The 20668-nt window shown below is 38.1% G+C and overlaps 2 protein-coding genes across 5 annotated transcripts; both read left to right on the forward strand.

The window, feature by feature from the left end:
* Positions 1-1306: 1306 nt before the first annotated feature.
* Positions 1307-9337, forward strand: cbx6b (chromobox homolog 6b). Of its 4 annotated transcripts, none has more exons than XR_012359303.1 (6): positions 1307-1555; positions 3234-3277; positions 3372-3437; positions 3722-3788; positions 3870-6596; positions 6882-9337. XR_012359303.1 is itself a non-coding variant. In XM_073857542.1 (5 exons), the coding sequence occupies exons 1-5, from the start codon at positions 1487-1489 to the stop codon at positions 5121-5123; spliced, it is 1500 nt and encodes a 499-aa protein (XP_073713643.1). In that variant the 5' UTR covers positions 1307-1486; the 3' UTR covers positions 5124-9337. The 4 variants fall into 4 exon arrangements, 2 of the variants coding, with proteins under 2 accessions (XP_073713643.1, XP_073713644.1); XR_012359302.1 differs by having other exon boundaries at positions 3870-5736; positions 5830-9337; XM_073857542.1 differs by having other exon boundaries at positions 3870-9337.
* A 3405-nt stretch (positions 9338-12742) lies between these two features.
* On the forward strand, positions 12743-20065 carry nptxra (neuronal pentraxin receptor a). The gene is made up of 5 exons (XM_073857541.1): positions 12743-13802; positions 15342-15597; positions 16808-17049; positions 17393-17572; positions 18397-20065. The coding sequence occupies exons 1-5, from the start codon at positions 13137-13139 to the stop codon at positions 18628-18630; spliced, it is 1578 nt and encodes a 525-aa protein (XP_073713642.1). The 5' UTR covers positions 12743-13136; the 3' UTR covers positions 18631-20065.
* The last annotated feature ends 603 nt before the right edge of the window (positions 20066-20668 follow it).

Here is a 20668-nt window from a genome sequence, read left to right on the forward strand (position 1 = left end):
GGGGGTGGTATTATTATAATAAGAGCTCCTTATGACATCATAAGGAGAGCCAAATTTCAACAACCTATTTTTTCATGTGCTTGTAGAGAATGGTTAACTAAGTTACTGGATGGGTAACCATCTTTTTCACATTTTCTAGGTTGATAGAAGCACTGGGGACCCAATCATAGCACTTAAACATGGAAAAAGTCAGATTTTCATGCCGTGGCCCCTTTAATTTATATAATTCAACTTGCAATAAAACTAGGAGTAGCACTGTTTCTGTGTATACATTGTAGTTTGCCCTTCTGACAAAATATTTTATCAAATATACATTTTGTCAAATAAACATGTTTGGTGTTTTCTCATTTTTTATCCATATAGTTATCATAAAAATTTGATGATTTTCTCGAAATAAATAAATTGCAAATATTCCCTCCAGACATCCATTGACTGTAGCTAGGCTACTGAAATTACAATTAAGCTTTTCCCGCTCTTTTACTCTAAGTAGTTTATTATAGTGATATTCATTTTAGTACATTTATTTTATTATAAAAATAATAAAATATAATGTTAAATGTTTTAAGATCTTAATATGTAATACAAGCAGACAATATTTAAACTAAAGAAGGATCCCATTACACTATACTTTGGAAAATATTGTAGTACACATTACTATACTAAACTGTAATAAAACTTTTAGTTTTATTATGTTATAATATTATCATAGTAAATATGAAAGTATGCAGTTTATCCACACACAGTTAAGCTACTATATATATATATATATATATATATATATATATATATATATATATATATATATATATATATATATAGCATACATGAACACACTCTCAGAAAAAAGGTACAAGGTACAAAAGTTGTCACAGGGGCGGTACCTTTTTAAAAAGTACACTTTTGTACTTAAAAGGTGCATATTTGTACCTTGACATACACACTGGTACCTCAACGGTACATATCTGTACCAAAAGGGTACATATTAGGACCTTTTTAAAATAGGCTACCATCCAAGTGACAACTTTTGTACCTTTACAAAAGTGATCATTTTAGTACTGTGTATACTACATATACCACAATTTACTATAGTAAATACTAAAGTCAAGTTTACTACAGTATTTACTACAGTTTATTAATTCACAATAGTTCGTGCAGAATACAGAGTAGGCTATACTTTAACAAAGTGCAGTAATTAACCTACTATATAGAACAGTTTACTACAATGACTACATTTTACTATAGTGAAATATGTTAGGCTACTACAGTAATCTCCCTGTGGGATGAATTATCGGTGGGTCAGCCTATTTTTGCATGGGTCTTCGTGTAGCGGCTTGTCGTGCAATACGTGTGTGTTGTTTGTGTGTGTAAAGAATGAGTGTGTGTTAATGTGCGAGTGAGTGTGTTGACTCGTCCACGCACGGCGCAGGATCTCTCTCCCTCCCTCCAGTGCTTCCGCGGAAGAACGCTTCTCTGCTGTCCGCTAAAGATGGAGTTATCCGCGGCAGGGGACCGTGTGTTTGCCGCTGAGGCCATCCTGAAGCGTCGCATCCGCAAGGTCAGTCACTTTAGGCGGAAATATTTTCATTTGCACTCACCGCGGCCTACAGACGCATTTAACTTCACCCCTGCAGACCGGCTGCGATGCATAAACTGCATTACAGCAACACGCTTTCCTTTGCAGTCTGCAAAACTGCTCGGGTAACGCGTACGGCCTTCATTTGCATATATTTCGGCTACTTTCAATTTGAGTAAAATATTATTTTTGAAGCTCTCGGTGCAGCGACGGTTCGTTTTTGACGGGAGTTAAACCGGTGCTGTTAGCGGGTTAGCTTTTTTGTGTCTGCCCGGAGTGCAAATTTTTGACAAAGGCCGACGGTGCGTCTGACAACCCAAGCGTGCGAAGCGTCAAAATTAGCACGGTGTCATGATTGTAGCCACAAGGAAATATATAGATACATGTTGGACACATATCTTCATTGGGTTTTAATAACGGACGCTGTGTTTAACTGCGCAGGTTTGTTGTGTTGTATAGACAGCTTCGTTGATTTATAACGTGAGCGTCGCGTTCTGTTTATGTCGCGTCGCTGGCTTGGATGTCGGTGGTGTAAAATGAAACGGATAACTCGTCATCTGCGTTTCGGGGATTTTTTTGAGGACTGATTAAAGGGGAAATATTGGCTGTCAAACTCAAAAGTAGTTTTTTTATTTCATTTGTTAAATTTTTAAGTGGAAAGTTTTGTTGCATTGCGCACGCGCGTCTTTTGATTTAGTTAATTACTGTATCGAATTGGCATCTTTTTTGTTACACATTTATTTATCCTCGTTTCAAAGCAAAAATGACTCAAAAATATTAACAAGCTTTTAATGTCACTCTTTTATTTAATATTTTTAATTGGACACACAAGTAGATTTGTTTTTTATAAATGTTTATGAAACTACATCCATATAGCCGTTCATTCATTAAAGGGGCCATGGCACAAGACTTTTTTAAGATGTCAAATAAATCTTTGGTTTCCCAGGGCACATATGTGAAGTTTTAGTTCAAAATACCATATAAATAATTTATTATAGCATGTTAAAATTGCCACTTTGTAGGTGTGTGCAAAAATGTGCCGTTTTGGGTGTGTCCTTTAAAATGCAAATGAGCTGATGAAATTTAAACACTGCTCACAATGATGGTGGTTTGTTGCAATTAAAACTCAATTGTGCTTTTTTCTGCACTAAATGGCAGTGCTGTGGTTGGATAGTGCAGATTAAGGGGTGGTATTATTATAATAAGAGCTCCTTATGACATCATAAGGAGAGCCAAATTTCAACTACCTATTTTTTCATGTGCTTGCAGAGAATGGTTTACCAAAACTAAGTTACTGGGTTGATCTTTTTCACATTTTCTAGATTGAAACAAGCACTGGGGACCCAATTATAGCACTTAAACAGGGAAAAAGTCAGATTTTCATGCCATGGTCCCTTTAAATCATTATGGCCATGTCTAACAAGCAAATCATATGATTGCTGTTTGTGAAAAAAAAATTATGTACAGATTTTATGTACAGTAAAATAATTATAAATGTCAACTGAACAGTAGTTTTAGTGGAGAAAAGTGAAATATTATTAAATCTTATAAGTGAAATAATACCTCAAAAAATTTACAGATTTTTTGTAAACATTGTAAGGTTCATGTTCCACTGTTTTTTTTTTTTTTTAAATGGGAATTGATTTTTGCCTTTCCATAGGGGCGAATGGAGTACCTGGTGAAATGGAAAGGATGGGCAATAAAGTAAGTGAAATGTAATACTTTAAACTTTCGATTAAAATCAACCTAACATTTCCAAAAGAAAGCAAACTGTAAATGAACCGTGTATTTTTTCCAGGTACAGCACATGGGAACCCGAAGAAAATATACTAGACGAACGGCTCGTTGCAGCGTTTGAACAAAAGTGAGTTTTACTGTCGCTTGATTTTTCCGGACGAACATTGCAAAAGCAAAAAGACAGTTTCCAAGAAATGAAGACGTTGCTTTAATTCATTTAACTGTGGAAGGGTACGGACGTTAAAAACAGTTGTGACCGTTGATGCTTCTGTTTCTTTCCTGCATACCCACAGGAAACACTAACTCAGACATCTTAAGCCACATCACATGAAACAAAATTTTTGTAGTCATGGTTTGCTCTAAGATCGTATGTAAGAATAAATGCTATCACACACTTTTCTTTATGTTCAGAGAACGAGAACAAGAGATGTTTGGACCAAAGAAGAGAGGCCCTAAACCTAAAACATTGCTTTTGAAGGTAACAACTGTCATGGAAATAAGTTTATTTGTATTAGTTTTAAGATTTACAAAGTTTCCTTTATCTGTTATTGCGGTTTAGTCGAGAGCACAAGCTGTGGAGGCCGTCCCACGAATCCCGGAGTTCAAGCACAGTCGTCCTCAGCAACATTCCAAAATTCCTCCCCCCTCCATCACACCAACATACACTCCCAGTGTCCCATCCAACGCTAAGCTTCAGTCAGGTGCCGCTCAACCCAAACTGAAGAAAGACATTCACCGCTGTCATCGTATGGCTCGCCGACCCCTACCCCGCCAGGACCCATCCGCGCAAGCAGTCGGCTCCTCCGGTCTTTTCTCCTCTCGTCCGACAGTCAGTCCGTTCTCGGAAACGGTCCGTATTCTGAACCGGAAAGTCAAACCCAGAGAGGTGAAGAAGGGGCGGGTCATTTTAAATCTTAAAGTACTTGACAAGGCTGGAAATAGTGGAGTTGCCAACAGTAAACGGTCACATATGCTAAGCTCTGTCCACCAATCGCATTTCGGGCGTCAGAAAATTCCATCTCGGAATAGGGTGATTGGGAAAAACAGGCGCTTTGGTGAAGTGACCTATCAGAGTATCCGACCCCCTATTAGGAATTCTGGGTTTCCTGTTTTCGGAAAACTGTTCGGTTCTGACTCAGTTAAGGTGGACAGCCAGTCTCAACGGATAGAAAGCCGCAACGGTGCGCCAAACAATGGTCTGTCTTCATCATCTTCCCAAAGTTCAAAGGTCCAGATCTCAGACTTTTCCAAAAGTCAGACTCTTAATGATGAACTGCCACCTTCCGTCTCAAGCTCAGATGTTTCAGATGGTGAACCACCCTCACCACCACAAAACCAATCCCAACGTTCCTCATTGACGGCCAAGCCTTCCACGACGATTCCCCAAGACCCAGCGGTTCACAAACTAGCCTCTCAACCCACTTCGGGCGCATCTGCTCTTCCAGCTTCTCCGATGTTCTCCTCTTCATCCTCCGCTTCGTCATCTTCAGAAGACAACGAGCACATCCTGGACCTTTCGGTGCCTCACGAAATGGACAGGCGACTGCGGAGACGCCATCCCTTTTCTAGTCGCCGATCGCTTAAGGTCCCTGAGGTGCCCGTGTCGGAAGAGCCATCAGAGGAGGAAGACGTAGACTGGCATCCTGACATGACATCTCGATGTGCCAACGTGGTCGTCACGGACATTACGGCTAATCTTCTCACCGTCACGATCAAAGAGTTCTGTCATCCACCTTCCGCTACTTCTCCACCCTGCTACCCTAAAAATACATCAAGCAACACACAGCCAAAGCACCAACCTAACAAAACATGAATGCAGACACCACAGATATAGCCTTCTGCAACTTTCACAAAGTATATTAGGAAATTTGTTAAGCTAAGCACGGATTTACCAATGCATTCACAGATGTGCCGAGCGACCTATTGCATGGTGTGCTGTATAATTTGTTTGCAGTATTGATTTAATGTAAAGCTGACTTCCTGCTTTATAAAGGTTTCTATTAACCAGCATAATTCTTCATTAGTTGAATATATAACACATCAAATTTGAAGAGAGCATAATGAACTGTTTCACTAGGTAGTAGTGAGTATCTGGTTACCATTATATTAGTGAAGCAGTATAACAACCGTCTGTAGTAGACAGCTTGACATGCTCTGTTAAACTTGCATAGTTGCATAAACTGGCAAAGTATTTTATCAGTCCTGCAACAAGGTTCTGAGGTTATAGGTACATAATAAAAATAGCTTTTATTTTTATTTACTTTTATTACTTTTATTTTATTTTTACCTAGAAATCTAAAAAAAGAGAAAATTCTGAAAACTTTTATAAATTTCTTTCTTTCTAAAGATATTTTGAAGAATGTTTGTAACCAAGCAGATCTTGAGCATCATTCACTTCTATAGTAGACAAAAATAATACTGTGGAAGTGAATGGTGCCCCAGAATTTTTTATTTAATGTTTGTAACCAAGCAGATATGGGGCATCATTCACTTCTACAGTAAAAAAAAATACTGTGGAGGTGAATGGTGCCCCAGATCTGTTTTTGTTCATGTTTGTAAACAGGCAGATCTTGAGCATCATTCACTTCTATAGTAGACAAAAATAATACTGTGGAGGTGAATGGTGCCCCAGATCTGTTTTTGTTAATGTTTGTAACCGAGCAGATCTGGGGCACCATTCCCTTCCATAGTAGAAAAAAGAATACTATGCAATTGAATGGTCCCCCAGATCTCTTTTATTAATGTTTGTAACCAAGCAGATATGGGGCATCATTGACTTCTATAGTAAAAAAGTAATACAATGTAAGTGAATGGTGCCCACGATCTGTTTTTGTTAATGTTTGTAACCAAGCAGATCTTGAGCATAATTCACTTCTATAGTAGAAAAAAATAATACTATGGAAGTGAATGGTGTCCCTGATCTGTTTTTGTTAATGTTTGTAACCGAGCAGATCTGGGGCACCATTCACTTCCATAGTAGAATAAATAAATCTGTGGAGGTGAATGGTGCCGTAGATCTCTTTTATTAATGTTTGTAGCCAAGCAGATGTGGGGCATCATTGACTTCTATAGTAAAAAAATAATACAGTGGAGGTGAATGGTGCCCCAGATCTGTTTTTGTTAATGTTTGTAACCAAGCAGATCTTGAGCATCATTCACTTCTATAGTAGAAAAAAATAATACAATGGAGGTGAATGGTGCCCCAGATCTGTTTTTGTTCATGTTTGTAACCGAGCAGATCTGGGGCACCATTCACTTCCATAGTAGAATAAATAAAACTGTTGAGGTGAATGGTGCCCCAGATCTCTTTTATTAATGTTTGTAACCAAGCAGATATGGGGCATCATTGACTTCTATAGTAAAAAAATAATGCTGTGGAGGTGAATGGTGCCCCAGATCTGTTTTTGTTAATGTTTGTAACCGAGCAGATCTGGGGCACCATTCCCTTCCATAGTAGAAAAAAGAATACTGTGCAATTGAATGGTCTCCCAGATCTGTTTTTGTTCATGTTTGTAACCGAGCAGATCTGGGGCACCATTCACTTCATAGTAGAATAAATAAAACTATGGAGGTGAGTGGTGCCCCAGATCTCTTTTATTAATGTTTGTAGCCAAGTGTATGGTGCCCCAGATCTCTTTTATTAATGTTTGTAGCCAAGCAGATATGGGGCATCATTGACTTCTATAGTAAAAAAGTAATACCATGGAGGTGAATGGTGCCCCAGATCTGCTTTTGTTAATGTTTGTAACCGAGCAGATCTGGGGCACCATTCACTTTCATAGTAGAAAAAATAATACTATGGAAGTGAGTGGTGCCCCAGATCTGTTTTTGTTAATGTTTATAGCCGAGCAGATCTGGGGCACCATTCACTTAAAAATAATACTATGGAGGTGGATGGTGCCCCAGATTTGTTTTGTTGTTAACATGTTTCAAAATATCTTCATTTGTGTTCAGCAGAACATAGAAATGTATACAGTTTTGTAACAACTTGAGGGTGAGTTAATGATGACAGAATTTTCTTTTCTTTTTTGTGAACTATGCCTTTAAGGTATCAGTATTATTATTAGTATATGTGTGTGAGATAGTGTTGTCAGTTCTACGTGAGCAACAAACTGAGCTACAGAAAAGCAACAGTAAGCTATGAGTTTTATATTATTTCCTTTGAAATCTCATTCAGAAAATGCTGGCTGTTATTTATCGAAGTATTCAGATGGAGGTGTTTCTAGTATATTTTTGTTGCATTTCTTTTCAAAGACAGTGTTGTTAAGGTAAAATTGATGGTTTTTGATGAAGTGCTTACAGTGACCTAACTTCTTAAAACGTCAAAGTCAATGAGACCATTAAGCTGTCCTGCGTCCCCAATTTAAGTGTACTTGAACGTGCACAACTTTGAATTCAGGGAAAGCAAGGTTTTGATGTAGTATTTACGTGCTTGGAATAGTCTCTTGCCTCCGGATAGACGAATGAAATCTGTTTAATGAAAAGTTGAAACAAGCCAGTGTCTGTTTTTAAAGAAGAGAAGTCACTAGCCTGATGAAATGGACAGTGATGTCACTGATATAAAAAACTTTGTGGCCAAACACAGTGAGCCCATGACACTTGTATAGCAGTCATTTCCAGTACATTTTGGAGTGCCTTGTGCTAAAAGCCCAACAAGCCTTTATAGACCTTATTTTAATGTAAAATACTTCATTTACATTAATATGGTGTTGCAATTCAGTGAATCGTGATTGATTTTTAACAGCTTGTATTCTATACTTTGTGTTTGAAGTATTTGTGAAAACATGTTGTTGCCATTCCATGTTTTATCTTTTTATTTTATACTTATTATATTTGTTATAACATTAGAAAACAGGTGCCCAGTCCATCTCTCTGCAGTTTTGTGCTCTGATACGACATCTTTGTCGCAAAGACTACATTTTTTAAGCTGTCTGGCTTTCCTGTAATCCCACTTAACACTTCAAGACTCGCGCATAGGAAGGCGGTGAGATTTTCCTTTCAAAATCCCCATCAAGAGATTCGCTCTGACTAGTGCAGGGAATCATTCTGTTTAACCCACGAATCCTGCACTCAAGTTATTTCTCCACATCTGCTCGCAATTTGGCTCAAACCTGCGTGATCCAAATGTTTCAAGGCCACATTCTCTCGTGAGCCAGAAAACAAATTTAGTTGTAATCGAGTTAGTATAGCCATACGTTCGGTTGTTTATGTTTTCTTTCAATTGTGAGGAATTAAAAATTCCTTAGCACTTAGAATGCATGTTTTTCTCTGTCCTGTATTTAAAATGACAAAAAACTAATGCACTTGTGCCTTCGCGCAAAGAAGAAGTGTTTGTATGTGTAAATATTTTTAATGGAGCATTTTATGTCCTTTTTTGTGTCATTTTATTTGAGTGAAGTTTGAATATATGAAATGGATTTATGCAGATCTCATGCACGTCATGCAGAGCTCTCAAGCTGTGTTTCCCACAACATTGTAATATAAAACATTGTGTGACTCTAAACACTCAGTTTTTGTTTATCTTCACTCTTTTCCCACTTTTTAGTCAACTGAGACTATTTAGCACACACAACATACTATTAATGCACATATTGTTTCTCTGCTGAGTATGTACACAGTTGATCTGATTTCAGTAGTGTGTGTGTGTGAGACAAAATACATTTTCCCTCTATAAGTGTTGGGATTTAAACTCATCTACTCGTCTTATTGTGTTTAATATAAATACTGATCATTTTTAACCTTGCCTAAACAATTTTTCTGTTCTTTTTCTGTGATTCATGCATTCAGCGTCCTCTAATTTGTTTAAATGTTGTTGTTGTAAAAATAATTTTTTGCATAATACCCATATGCTTTTTTAAAGAAATCTGGCCATTGCAGAATTATTTTTATTGCTTTGATTATGTATTGTGTACAGATTTGTAACTGATCAAGTGTTAAAATGGCGATTTTTGTAACGTCTTGAAGTAGTGTCTAGCCAAGCTGGCCCGGTTTTAATAAAGGAATTGCATTTGTGATTTTTGCAAGTAATGTTTTGTTGTGTGGTTTCTTAAATGAACAATCCACAGAGCATACATTTTTAAGTGTGTGTGGTGCACAATCATTTTGTTTATATTTAACTTTTCTTTTGTTCCTTTTGTAGAGTATTAAACATCTGGGATGTTTATTGAAAACACCCCTAAACCTCAATATTCATCCATGATGCTAAACAACATCCGTGCTGTTATACAATAATAGCCAAAGGTAAGTTTTGATTTGGTGAGATCTTTAGGTAACTTTGCAACTCATCACTAGTCAATGCAGTTGAAATGACTTGTAAATCCAAGTTGATTCAACTTAAAAATTTAAGTGCAAAAAGATTTTTAAATGTCCTCCTTTGAAAAGCCTACAACTACACACAAAGCCCTCTGTGTGCACTAGAGGGCGTAACAAACACTTGAAAGGAAACAACTCAAATCTTCTTGAACTTTCTTTTCAATTAATATTAGACTTGTTTGAAATCTTGTTTTATGCATTGATTTTATTTGTGTCTTTTTTAAAGTTTAACTATATCTAGCCGAAAACATAATAGTCCTCCTATTATCTTTTATTTATTGTTTATTATAGTGTAGTATAGTATGACAAAATAAATGTCAATGATTATACTTGAATTGTTTATAAGGATTAATAATAAATAAAACTGCTTATTAAACTGTGGTGTCTCTCACATGTTGTTGTTTATGTGTCTTACAGGTGTATAATGGCCCATGCCTGTGGTAAAAATTACCAATATCTTCAAAGGAGTAGTTCACACCATTTCTTTGCTGTCCACAATATATTTTGACCCCTTACTTTCTCTGTTGATCACAAAAGGAGGTATTTATGGCAGTATGTCCAAACTGATTTTAGGCATAGGGGCTGTTGTGATGCATTTATTGAGACTTTTGTTGGTTTGTTTGTTTGTCTTTTATTTTGTGTAGCTTGACATCTCCAGGTCACATTCACTCTCACTAACGAAGATCGTGTGGACTGATTTGCTCAACATTATTTGAAGGTGAACTGTACCCTTTAAAGGGACACTTCACCCATTTGCATTAAGCTTTGTATAGTTAGAAACCCAGTCATGTTTTTGAATGGTCATGCATCATTCCCTCTGTTTCCCCTGAGACAGGATTTCAGTATTGCACTTCCTTCCTTCAATGATGCAAAAAATCATAATTTTGCATCATTGAAAGAAGGAAGTCCTATATCTTTATAGAGCGGGTGAGATTACAAACATCCCTTTTCTTGGTCAAATAGGCACCAAATTCTAAATTTATGTTACATTTCGACTACAATTATGATCCACTTTTAATAAACATTAATGTTTCCACGGGTGAAATGCTCCTTCAGTTATTGTTATTTATAATACAATCTGTGTCTTATTCTGTTTATGAGAGTAGCGCTCGTCCTCTTTTTCTGCTTCTGTTACCATGCACAATGTCAGTTTAAGAGTGACACGTTCCATTCTTAGACTCCTGCTTCACCTTTTAATGAAATCAGAAATTGTTTTTCCGCCCCCATCTGGCTTCTTCCTGGCACATGCTCTCCTTCTCTTACCTCTGCTGCTTATGGCACAAACTTGTCAAAAAACAGCAGCTGGCAACCACGAGCTCCATTAAACACAATGAATCAAAATGAAACCTGAACATAAGGCAGTACTTGTGACCAATACATCTCAAGAACCGAATATTAATCACCCAACCTGCAAGAAAAACATTGATGCATGGTGAGGGAAATATTATATATATATATATATATATATATATATATATATATATATATATATATTTTTTTTTTTTTTTTTTATAAAAAAAATGTGTGTCCCCAGAGTACGTATGTGAAGTTCTAACTAAAAATACAATATAGATCATTTAAAATTGGCACTTTTTTCACTCCGATGACAGTGTACGCAATTTGCGGAGGTACGCTGATACTGAATGCGGACGCGAGTAAGATGGCGGCATTACCGGAAGCTGTTTATTTTCGTTTATAAAGTTTTAAATATATGGATACGTTAAAACCTCACAGATTACCATCAGAAGGCCTTTAATTATCCCACTGGAGCCGGTTGGATTACTTTTGTGAATGATGGATGCACATTTTTTTTGGACTTAAAGGAGGTGGCATCCATCTTGTTGCATTTTATTAAAATTCTCAAACTGAAAGATCTAGGACATTTTCTAAAATAGCTGAAATGTGTGAAAAATTATGGATCTCAGATATCTTGAGGGTGAGTAAATCATGTGTTTAATGCAATTTTTGGCCGAACTATCCCTGTAAAGGGTGGTATTATCCCCTTCTAACATCACAAGGGGAGACAAATTTCAATGACCTATTTTTTTCACATGCTTGCACGGAATGGTTTACCAAAACTTATTGGGTAGGTCTTTTCCAGATTTTTTTCGGTTGATACAAGCACTGGGTACCCAATTATACCACTTAAACATGGGAAACGTCAAATTTTCATGATTTGTACCCTTTAGCTTTATTTATTAATTGTGGTGATGAAAGGAGGGGGTGACCAGTTCTTGGTTGGTTACTTAATGGGATTGATTCATATGCAAATATTCTGTCATTGGATGGACCTTCAGTATTTATGCATTTAGCAAATACTTTTTTGAGTTACAGTGTAACTTTTTGAACGTCAATATGGATTTAAAAGACTTCAAATAGAATTTAAAAGAATTCTTACAACCCAAGAGTCATTAAACCCAAACCGACCCTAATCCAAAGTGTTTCGGACTAAAACAAAAGGCAAAATTTAAAACATGAATGTGAACTAACATATTTGTATGAATGTTATCCTTATGGCTTTAGCATTAGACGCATTTCGGTTTCTCTTCCTTCTCATGCATGGTGTATAACACATGAATGTGGAGGTGGATTACACTTAACATGCTGACCCGGTGGACCTGCTGAGATATGATGAGGTCATGCATTTCCGGGACACTAATCCCTTCTGTATGATTTTACACTTCACTAAGAACTGTGTGGGATCACAGGGATTCAAAGGTTTTTCCCATTTTCCTGTCAGTGCTGCTTACAACAAAAATGAGAACAGGAGAAGCAATGCAAGGTGTTCTTGTATAGTTCACAAATTCACATTATTATATCTTTATTATGAGAAAATCTGTTTTAAATAATTTTATTTTGACAATTGCAAGCAGTATATCAAAATTGACTTTTCTGCAATTAATTTAGCAAAAGCCATCATTTATTGTAATAATTGCATTAAATGTCATCTTGTGGTTATATGCTTATTTATATTAAATTAATTTCACTGCTATTTCCTTTTTAAAATGCAAAAATAACTGGAATTGAATAATTGATTCTATTATTATGGCAAAGAGGTCAGCTTTAGGTTTTATACATCTGGGGGTTTAGTACTTCGGAAAGTGTGGCTGGCTGGATGCATCTATACATGCTGTAAGCTTCATAATCTGTATATGAAATCTAGCTCACATTGGTCTAACATGAGGGTTGTATTTTCTCCACCTCCCTCGCATGTGTAGCCCACCCCTGATTGTAAAGCTGCTACCCCCACCATTCGTCCCCACGGTAATACCGAGATGGAGACATAGAGAGATACGTCCAGCTAATCGACATCACATCTGTGGTCACATTATAGATGAAAAGCCGTTGTTATTGAGACAGATCTCGTCAAGGGTTGAACTGAATCCTTGATGGCCTTAAATTGTGTATTTATTTTCCTCAAGGTCTAAATCTTACCGTTTTCTTTGGTTTCTTATTTTTTCTGATTTTTTCCACCGCCACCCTGAAGTTCATTGTTGTCATCTTGGCCGCCGGGATGGTGGCGTTTATCGGAGCGGTTATCTGCATCATCGCCGCGGTCCACAGCGGATCTCCACCGGCTTCAGCGGCGGCAGCGCAGCCGCTAGCCGACAACCAGTCAATGTCTCGGGAAGGAAACGTGAAGATGTTTCCCGCAGGCTCCGTAGCCCGGGCGGGACCGCTGGACGCTCTCCATGGTGCTGATGCGACCAGCCGGGAGACTGGGGGACCCGAGGCGCCCACTTTCTACGGCTTAACCGGGATAGCGACCGGAGGGAGCGAACAGCAGCTCACCTACAGCAGACTCATCTGCACCCCTGTCCCCGCCGGCGAGTGCAACCCCAAAAACTTTCAGCAACAAGCGGACGACCCGTCGTTATTTGCGGGAGAGGACTGGGGTTATCTCCGCACCACAGCCAGTGAGCTCCGGCAGACGGTTCTTCAGCAGAAAGACGAGATCTTGGCGGATCAGAAGACCATACGGGAGCTAACGGGAAAGCTTTCGGAATGCGAGAGCGGCTTGAAGGGACGAAAGGTCCCGGGACGTCGGGATACCCCAAAAGAGCAGAAGGACCAACTCATGATGCAGGATGATGCGGGGCAGTCAATGCGCACGGATCATGCGGTGGAGGAGCTGGCGCATGCCATAACTCAAATGACAGACCGCATTGAAAAACTAGAGGTAAGGAACATACAACTATTTACTCAAGGTTTTGCTGTCACGCGTTGTCTATGTTAAATAAAAATGGTGCGCAAGTTGGATACAGTCGGACCTGTTGATAAATATGTTTAATATCATCCGACAGAAAGTACCAGATGCGTGGTACTTGGATTAGGGGTGTAATGTACACCCTGAACCTACTTGGGTCGTTTCCCAGTTGTAATTGTGTTCTGTTGATTGCCATTCACCAGATAAAATCCCACCAATAGAACCCAACGCATGTAGTAGAGACCCACAAAGACCATTATAGTTCCAACTAAACCAAATACAATTTCCATATAACTGACACATCCATTAGTATTTGGTTTCATTTTTTATGTTTAAAGGCATAAAGAGCGCGTTTTTGCGTCTGGACACCTGCGGTCATAGGAAAGCGCGTAATGTGTGAAAATGTGTTTTGTGTGGTAACCAGTAAGGGTCAAGCACATGTCCAAAAAAAACCTGAAAAGCACATTTAATCTACAGTCTACCACCTTAAATCTGCTTAATGTGTGCCATAATGTTCAACCAACCAAATGATTCTTGAATGATAAGCACAAAAAGGTGCTGCAGTGACCGTGTGCTGGTAAAGTTAATCTCGTCTGTGACATCTCAAGCACGTTTGCGTTTCTGCTCACGTACGGTCTTGCCTATGTGGTGCGTGATTTATGGCTGTGCGCTATAGCCGCGACTCCCTGATTGGATTGCGATTGAAATAGAGGCGAAATGCGCCCGATCAGCAACAAATCACATCCTCGTCAGTGCACATCTTAATCTATCCTGAATCAAAGAAAATCCTTAATTTAAAGAGAGAAGCTGCGCTTCAAGTGACAATTAGCTTTAAAGAGTCACATCACGTATTTTAAGAAGAAAATGGACGATGCAAAATATTTGAAATCAGGGATATATACTTAGCCTGTACAAATAATCTGTGATCACATCACAGCATGTGTAATAGAGATGAAGAAATGAGACACACGGCACACTCCATTAAAACCATATTATGGACTCCTGTGGCTGTGAATGGCAACGATGCATGCTGGCTGGTGCAGTTCCTGGCCAGGGACGTTGCACAAGATCTCGGGCCCTATGCATAGGCAGTCCTAATGGCCCCCATGCCCCATCCCCTTAATATATTCCAGACTTTACAAGGGCCCTCTCTTCCTTTGGGGCCCTGGTAATCAGTACTGGTTTTACCCCCAGTCCGACGCCCCTGTTCCTGGCACAGACTGTTAGTAAGATTGAATAAGAGCTGCCATTGCCACACGACTGTATAGCTACTGCATAATGCATTTTAGCTAAACATCCAGTCTATGTGGTAAAGACAACTCAACATAGAAAAAAATAATTAAGTCACTATAAAAACAATTGGAACAATGTAAACTGAAAGTCTTGTGTGTGCATTTATTTATTTTTACAATAGCATAACATACACAGTTAAATTGACATAAATGACTTCATGCCATCATTGACAAAGTACATCAAAATTAAATAACACAAATATAATTGTTTTGTTGACAGTCTGAAATGACACCACCAGCGTTCAATCACACAGACAGAAGCTCACAGAAAACATCAGGTGCCGCCCTCAAGCCTTCGCGTGGCCGAGTGGCCACCACACACAGACGAATGGAAGATCTGGAGGGTGAGCTGAAGAGAAAGATTAAACTGCTGGAGGAAGAAAGGAAGGTTCTGCGCAAAGAGACACAGAAACACCGGGAGCATATTGACTACGGACTTGAAACTGTAGAGCAGCGTATAAGCGGCCTGGAAAAGGGTGAGCTGATTTTCATTTAAAGATAGACTTTTAGAGATTGGAAAATGACAGCACTGGGATTTAGCGATTGAAGGGGGAATATACTCCCAGAGGAGTAGACTGAGATTTGGCCCCTGGGAAATTACAATGTATCCAATGTGGGCACTTTCAGTGAAGCCGAACTGATGTTTAATCAACATGTAAGTTTAATGCTATTAAAAGAATCAGTTTGTGCTGTCAGTTAAAGACAACCAGTTTTACTTGGATCACGAGCAGGTAAAATGTGTCTCGTGTTCCTGTTGCTCAGCTATTGGAGCATTGGGTTAGCATGGGTTTACACACATACTGATAAAATGTAGAGATTGTAATGCACTGTAAATTGTTTTGGATAAAAGGGCAAATGTAAATGAAAAATAATACTGTAATTTTTACAGAAATTTTTACAGTGTTGGTCTGTGGATTAAAGGAATACATTAAAGGGACATTCCACTTTTTTGAAAATATGCTAATTTCCCAGCTCCCCTAGAGTTAAACATTTAATTTTTACCATTTTGGAATCCATTCAGCCGATCTCCGGGTCAGGCGCTAGCACTTTTAGCCTAGCTTAGCATAATCTATTGAATCTGATTAGACCATTAGCATTGCACTTAAAAATAACCAAAGAGTTTCGATATTTTTCCTATTTAAAACTTGACCCTTCTGTAATACCATCGCGTACTAAGACTGATGGAAAATTAAAAGTTGTGATTTTCTAGGCAGATATGGCTAGGAACTATACTCTCATTCTGCCGTTATAATCAAGGACTTTGCTGCTGTAACATGGCTGCAGCAGGCGCAATGATATTATGCACTGCCCGAAAATAGTCCCATACTTTCAATAGCTGGGGACTATTTTCGGGCACTGCGTAATATTATTGCGCCTGCTGCCGCCATGTTATATCAGCAAAGTCCTTGATTATTACGCCAGTTTGAGAGTATAGTCCTAAAATAGGAAAAATATTGAATCTCTTTGGTTATTTTTTAGCGCGATGCTAATGGTCTAAACAGATTCAATGGATTATGCTAAGCTATGCTAAAAGTGGTAGCGCCAGACCCGGAGATCGGCTGAATGGATTCCAAAACTATAAGAATCAAATGTTTAACTCTAGGGGAGCTGAAAAATGCGCATATTTTCAAAAAAAGTGGAATGTCCCTTTAAAATTAAATTTAAATGTAAAAACCTTTTTCACAGGCCTGTCGGATAACGCGTTTCCGGAAGGCTACCGTCTCTCATTCCCAGTACGGGGCAGCTCTATGTATGCTGTGTTTAAACAGAACATTCCCACCCTACACGCTTTGACTGTCTGCATGTGGCTCAAACCTGCCAAGAGCATTATGGGAACAGCGGTTTCTTATGCTGTTTCTGATCAGAGCCACGAGTTTGTGCTTCAGCAGCTGGTTCACGGCCCCATCGAACTCATCATTAATAATGAGGTGAAACATCACAGCAATACCCAACCACCGAGTCACTAACATAGACCTTATGTGAACTTTTTTCATTTAGTGATTGAGATCATAAAATACAGTGAAATGTGATCCGATTACATACAGTTCAGCAATGCTTTTAAGAGACGTTTTGTATAAAGATAACCAGACGCTTTGACCTTTGACTGTTCTGTCTTTTGAATTAAACTGTTGAATTGAGTCGCACTTGTCGTAATGTATGTTCATCTCTTAGAATCTGAGCATGTCGATTTTAGATGTTTATATGCTTGCACATGTTGATATTCAGTTCCAGTTTAAATTGAAGTGTACTATTTGTTCCTCCATCCTGTAGGTGGCACTGTTGCCTCTTAACCTAACTGTGGGCAGATGGCAGCATATGTGCGTGAGCTGGAACCGGAGGGCCGGAGTGTGGCATGCCTACTTAGATGGCAAGCTAAAGGGCGAAGGGGGTGATCTGGCAACCCGCCACATCATCCGACCAGGAGGAACTCTCATACTTGGCCAAGAACAAGTGCGTAAGACTTTGGCTCTTGTAACAGGTTGCCAGATTTAAAGGGTGGTGGGTCGAGATGGCCAGCATTTGGTATTCATGCACATGGCATGTAAAACTCTAGATTCCAACACAAATTTGATATGTGCTTTCTTTATTTTTCCTTGCCATTTGTATCCTTCTCTCCTTAAACAAGCCATGCTTATTTTCATTAGACCCACTAGGGCTTAAAGTCACTGTGTAGTTTATGTTGTGTTTGGTCAATCTGAGGTTTTCATTGGTGCTGTGATTTTCATCTGTGACCACTAATTGACTGTCTGTGGAGTGATAAGTGTCATGTGGCTCATCATACTGTCTGTGGATTAAGCTGCTTAGTGATGTAAGAGCTTTTCCTTAACAAAAGACACATTTTCCAGTTTTATTCCTGTTATAATTGATATACACTTTTAAAAAATACATTTTTTCAAGGGTCATTACAGCGATGCTATAAGAGAACTGTTTTTGGTTCTACAAAGAACATTTTAAAATAAAGGTTAAATTGGTTCTCTTAAAGGGGACATATCATGAAAATCTGACTTTTTCTATGTTTAAGTGTTATATTTGAGCCCATAGTGCTTCTATCAACCTAGAAAATGTGAAAAAGATCAACCCAGTAACTTATATTTGGTAGACCAGGCACTGCAAGCATGTAAAATAATAAGGAATTAAAATTTGGCTCCCTTTGTGATGTCAGAAGGGGATAATACCGCCCCTTAATCTGCACCATCCAACTACAGCACTGCCATTTAGAGCAGAGTTCAGCTTATTTGACATATCACCGATTACCTTTTCTTTTAATCTTGCAGGGCTCCATGGGTGGTCTTCGCTTCGAGGCATCCCGGGCTCTGGTGGGGGAACTGTCTCAGTTTAATGTGTGGGATCACCCACTTTTACACACAGAGCTCTCTGCTCTCGCCCACTGCAGCATGGGAATGCTGGGTAATGTGGTTTCCTGGACAAGCCGGGATGTGGAGGTTTTCGGAGGGGTCACCAAGCAACCCGCCGATCATTGTGACCACAGCACGAGCGTGAGGCAGTGACCGGATCCTGAGAAATCATATTACGGTCTGAGAGAAAAGGACGGGGGTTAGAAATGTACAGATCTGTAATAGAGGACAAACCCATGCCGACATCAAACATGTACGTAGGCTTCAAAAAGTAAAATTTTTTTGTATTATAACTGGTGCTTGCTAATGCAGGTATCAGTATTACTATTGCGCGTACCTTAAACATTCAATTTTGGCTAAAAATTTATCCCACACCAATTTTGCTATAGACTAAGCTAAGTTCATGATGAAAGAAATATATTTTTTCACAATTCAAAGCAAACATTTTTATATTTGTTCAGATCTGTTTTTCTTTTTACAGTGTCTTTGTTTACTATTTGCTTTGAAGGAAACACACGTAAACAGACATCAGTTGCCATTTTTATATCATGTTTTCTTTGTGTGTTTGATCCTTTATTCCAGGGCTTTTTTAATCATTTTGATTCACGGTTTCTATGGTGATTATTCTAGTAGACTGATTCCTATTGATCAACCCATTTCTCCATCTAAAAACCTTTACCATCACATTGAATTAGAATGAACAAAAACGAAAAGGAGCATAAAACAGTATAGGAACAGTTGAAGACGTTTGGTCAGATTAATGCTTCAGCAATATTAATAACAACATAAACCTTGAAAGCCATGTTTTTTTACAATGTGCTTCAGTATTGCTGTTAAACCTAATCTGCCAATATTTACAGACTTTCTCATGCTGAAAATGGAGCATATATATAGATTTATACTCAGATCTACTCTGCAAAATTATATTTGTATAATAAGCTACATATAATGAATGTTTAATATTCCCACCTACATACTGTATCACTATCTACCCTGCTAAATGTGACTGCTTAAGAGTTAATGTGAATTTTACAATATGTGGATTATAATTAATGTATTGTGTATATATGTAATAAGCATCAGGCTGGAAATAGCCTGTTTTGGTGGCCTTGCCGTGTAAAGAATACTGTCCCGATTTTTTTAAAGCATTATTTAGTGCTTGGTGGGGTAGAAATGGAGTAATGGCACAAGAAGAGCATAACCCCACATGCTGACTGTTTAAAATATCTGTGTTTTTCATTGCTGTCGTAAGTGCAATGCTTGTTTGTTTGCTTTTCAGTGAACATTTTGTGATGTTTAATTCTTTTTAATGTACACAAGCATTATTTGGATTCTATTCAGAAAAGATTGTTTACAAAGAAATGTTATTTGCAAGAAATAAGTTTTTGAATGTAGATATGTCTTGACAGTTGAAAGACGTTTGATGTAAGATTATTAGGTTTGCCTGGTCATGGGTTTTTTCTCATTTAAACTTTCAATCTTTCTTCTCTTTTTTGCATTCTGTCTATGTGTTTATCTGTATTGAATTAAAGACCAAATGTATAAACATCTAAATTGACCATTAAAATATAAAGCACAATTAATCGTTTATTATTAGCTTTTGTGCCTTTTTATTATCAAAGCTTTGCATTGTCATTGCTATGTTGTTTTAATGTTAACCACCATTAACATCCTGACTGGGTAAATCATATTGTGCCGCCGACCATATTTAGACATTTGTATCCATTTATAATTGAACTATTGTTAGAAAAGGGCTGGATGAATAAATATAGTGTGGATACCTGTCTATTATAAACAGAAATATAAACAATATCCACTTCAAGTATAGACAAAATAATATTGAAATATTTGCCTGCAACTTAACTTTTAGCAAATGTTACAACTAACCCCCTGCCTGTTACAATTAACCCCACCTATGGGGTAAGTTGTAACATTTGCACTTCTTTCACGTTTGGTGTAATTGTAAAAGAATGGTAAGTACTAGAAACAAACTTGAAATGTTCATTTGTAGCAGAGATGTGTGTGTTGCTTGTGTAAAATATCATTAATCAAACTCAAAACCAAAATGCGTTAGGTTGTACCCCGCTCTCCCTTACCTTTTGCATATTGTTAACATGTACTAATTACACACCAAAAGAGATGTAAAAATGTGAATTGCTCTTTACGGAAAAGGTGACTTGCAAACACAAAT

The sequence above is a fragment of the Misgurnus anguillicaudatus genome, chromosome 19, assembly GCF_027580225.2.
Source record: "Misgurnus anguillicaudatus chromosome 19, ASM2758022v2, whole genome shotgun sequence".
NCBI classification, from domain to species: Eukaryota; Metazoa; Chordata; class Actinopteri; order Cypriniformes; family Cobitidae; genus Misgurnus; species Misgurnus anguillicaudatus.

Excerpts from the sequence above, each read along its gene's own strand:
- cbx6b (XM_073857542.1), top strand. The coding sequence starts at position 1,487 with ATGGAGTTATCCGCGGCAGGGGACCGTGTGTTTGCCGCTGAGGCCATC. Across the intron at positions 1,556-3,233 it reads TGAAGCGTCGCATCCGCAAG|GGGCGAATGGAGTACCTGGT; the intron begins GTCAGTCACTTT and ends GCCTTTCCATAG. Across the intron at positions 3,438-3,721 it reads GTTGCAGCGTTTGAACAAAA|AGAACGAGAACAAGAGATGT; the intron begins GTGAGTTTTACT and ends CTTTATGTTCAG.
- nptxra (XM_073857541.1), top strand. The coding sequence starts at position 13,137 with ATGGTGGCGTTTATCGGAGCGGTTATCTGCATCATCGCCGCGGTCCAC. Across the intron at positions 13,803-15,341 it reads ACCGCATTGAAAAACTAGAG|TCTGAAATGACACCACCAGC; the intron begins GTAAGGAACATA and ends TTTTGTTGACAG. Across the intron at positions 15,598-16,807 it reads TATAAGCGGCCTGGAAAAGG|GCCTGTCGGATAACGCGTTT; the intron begins GTGAGCTGATTT and ends CCTTTTTCACAG.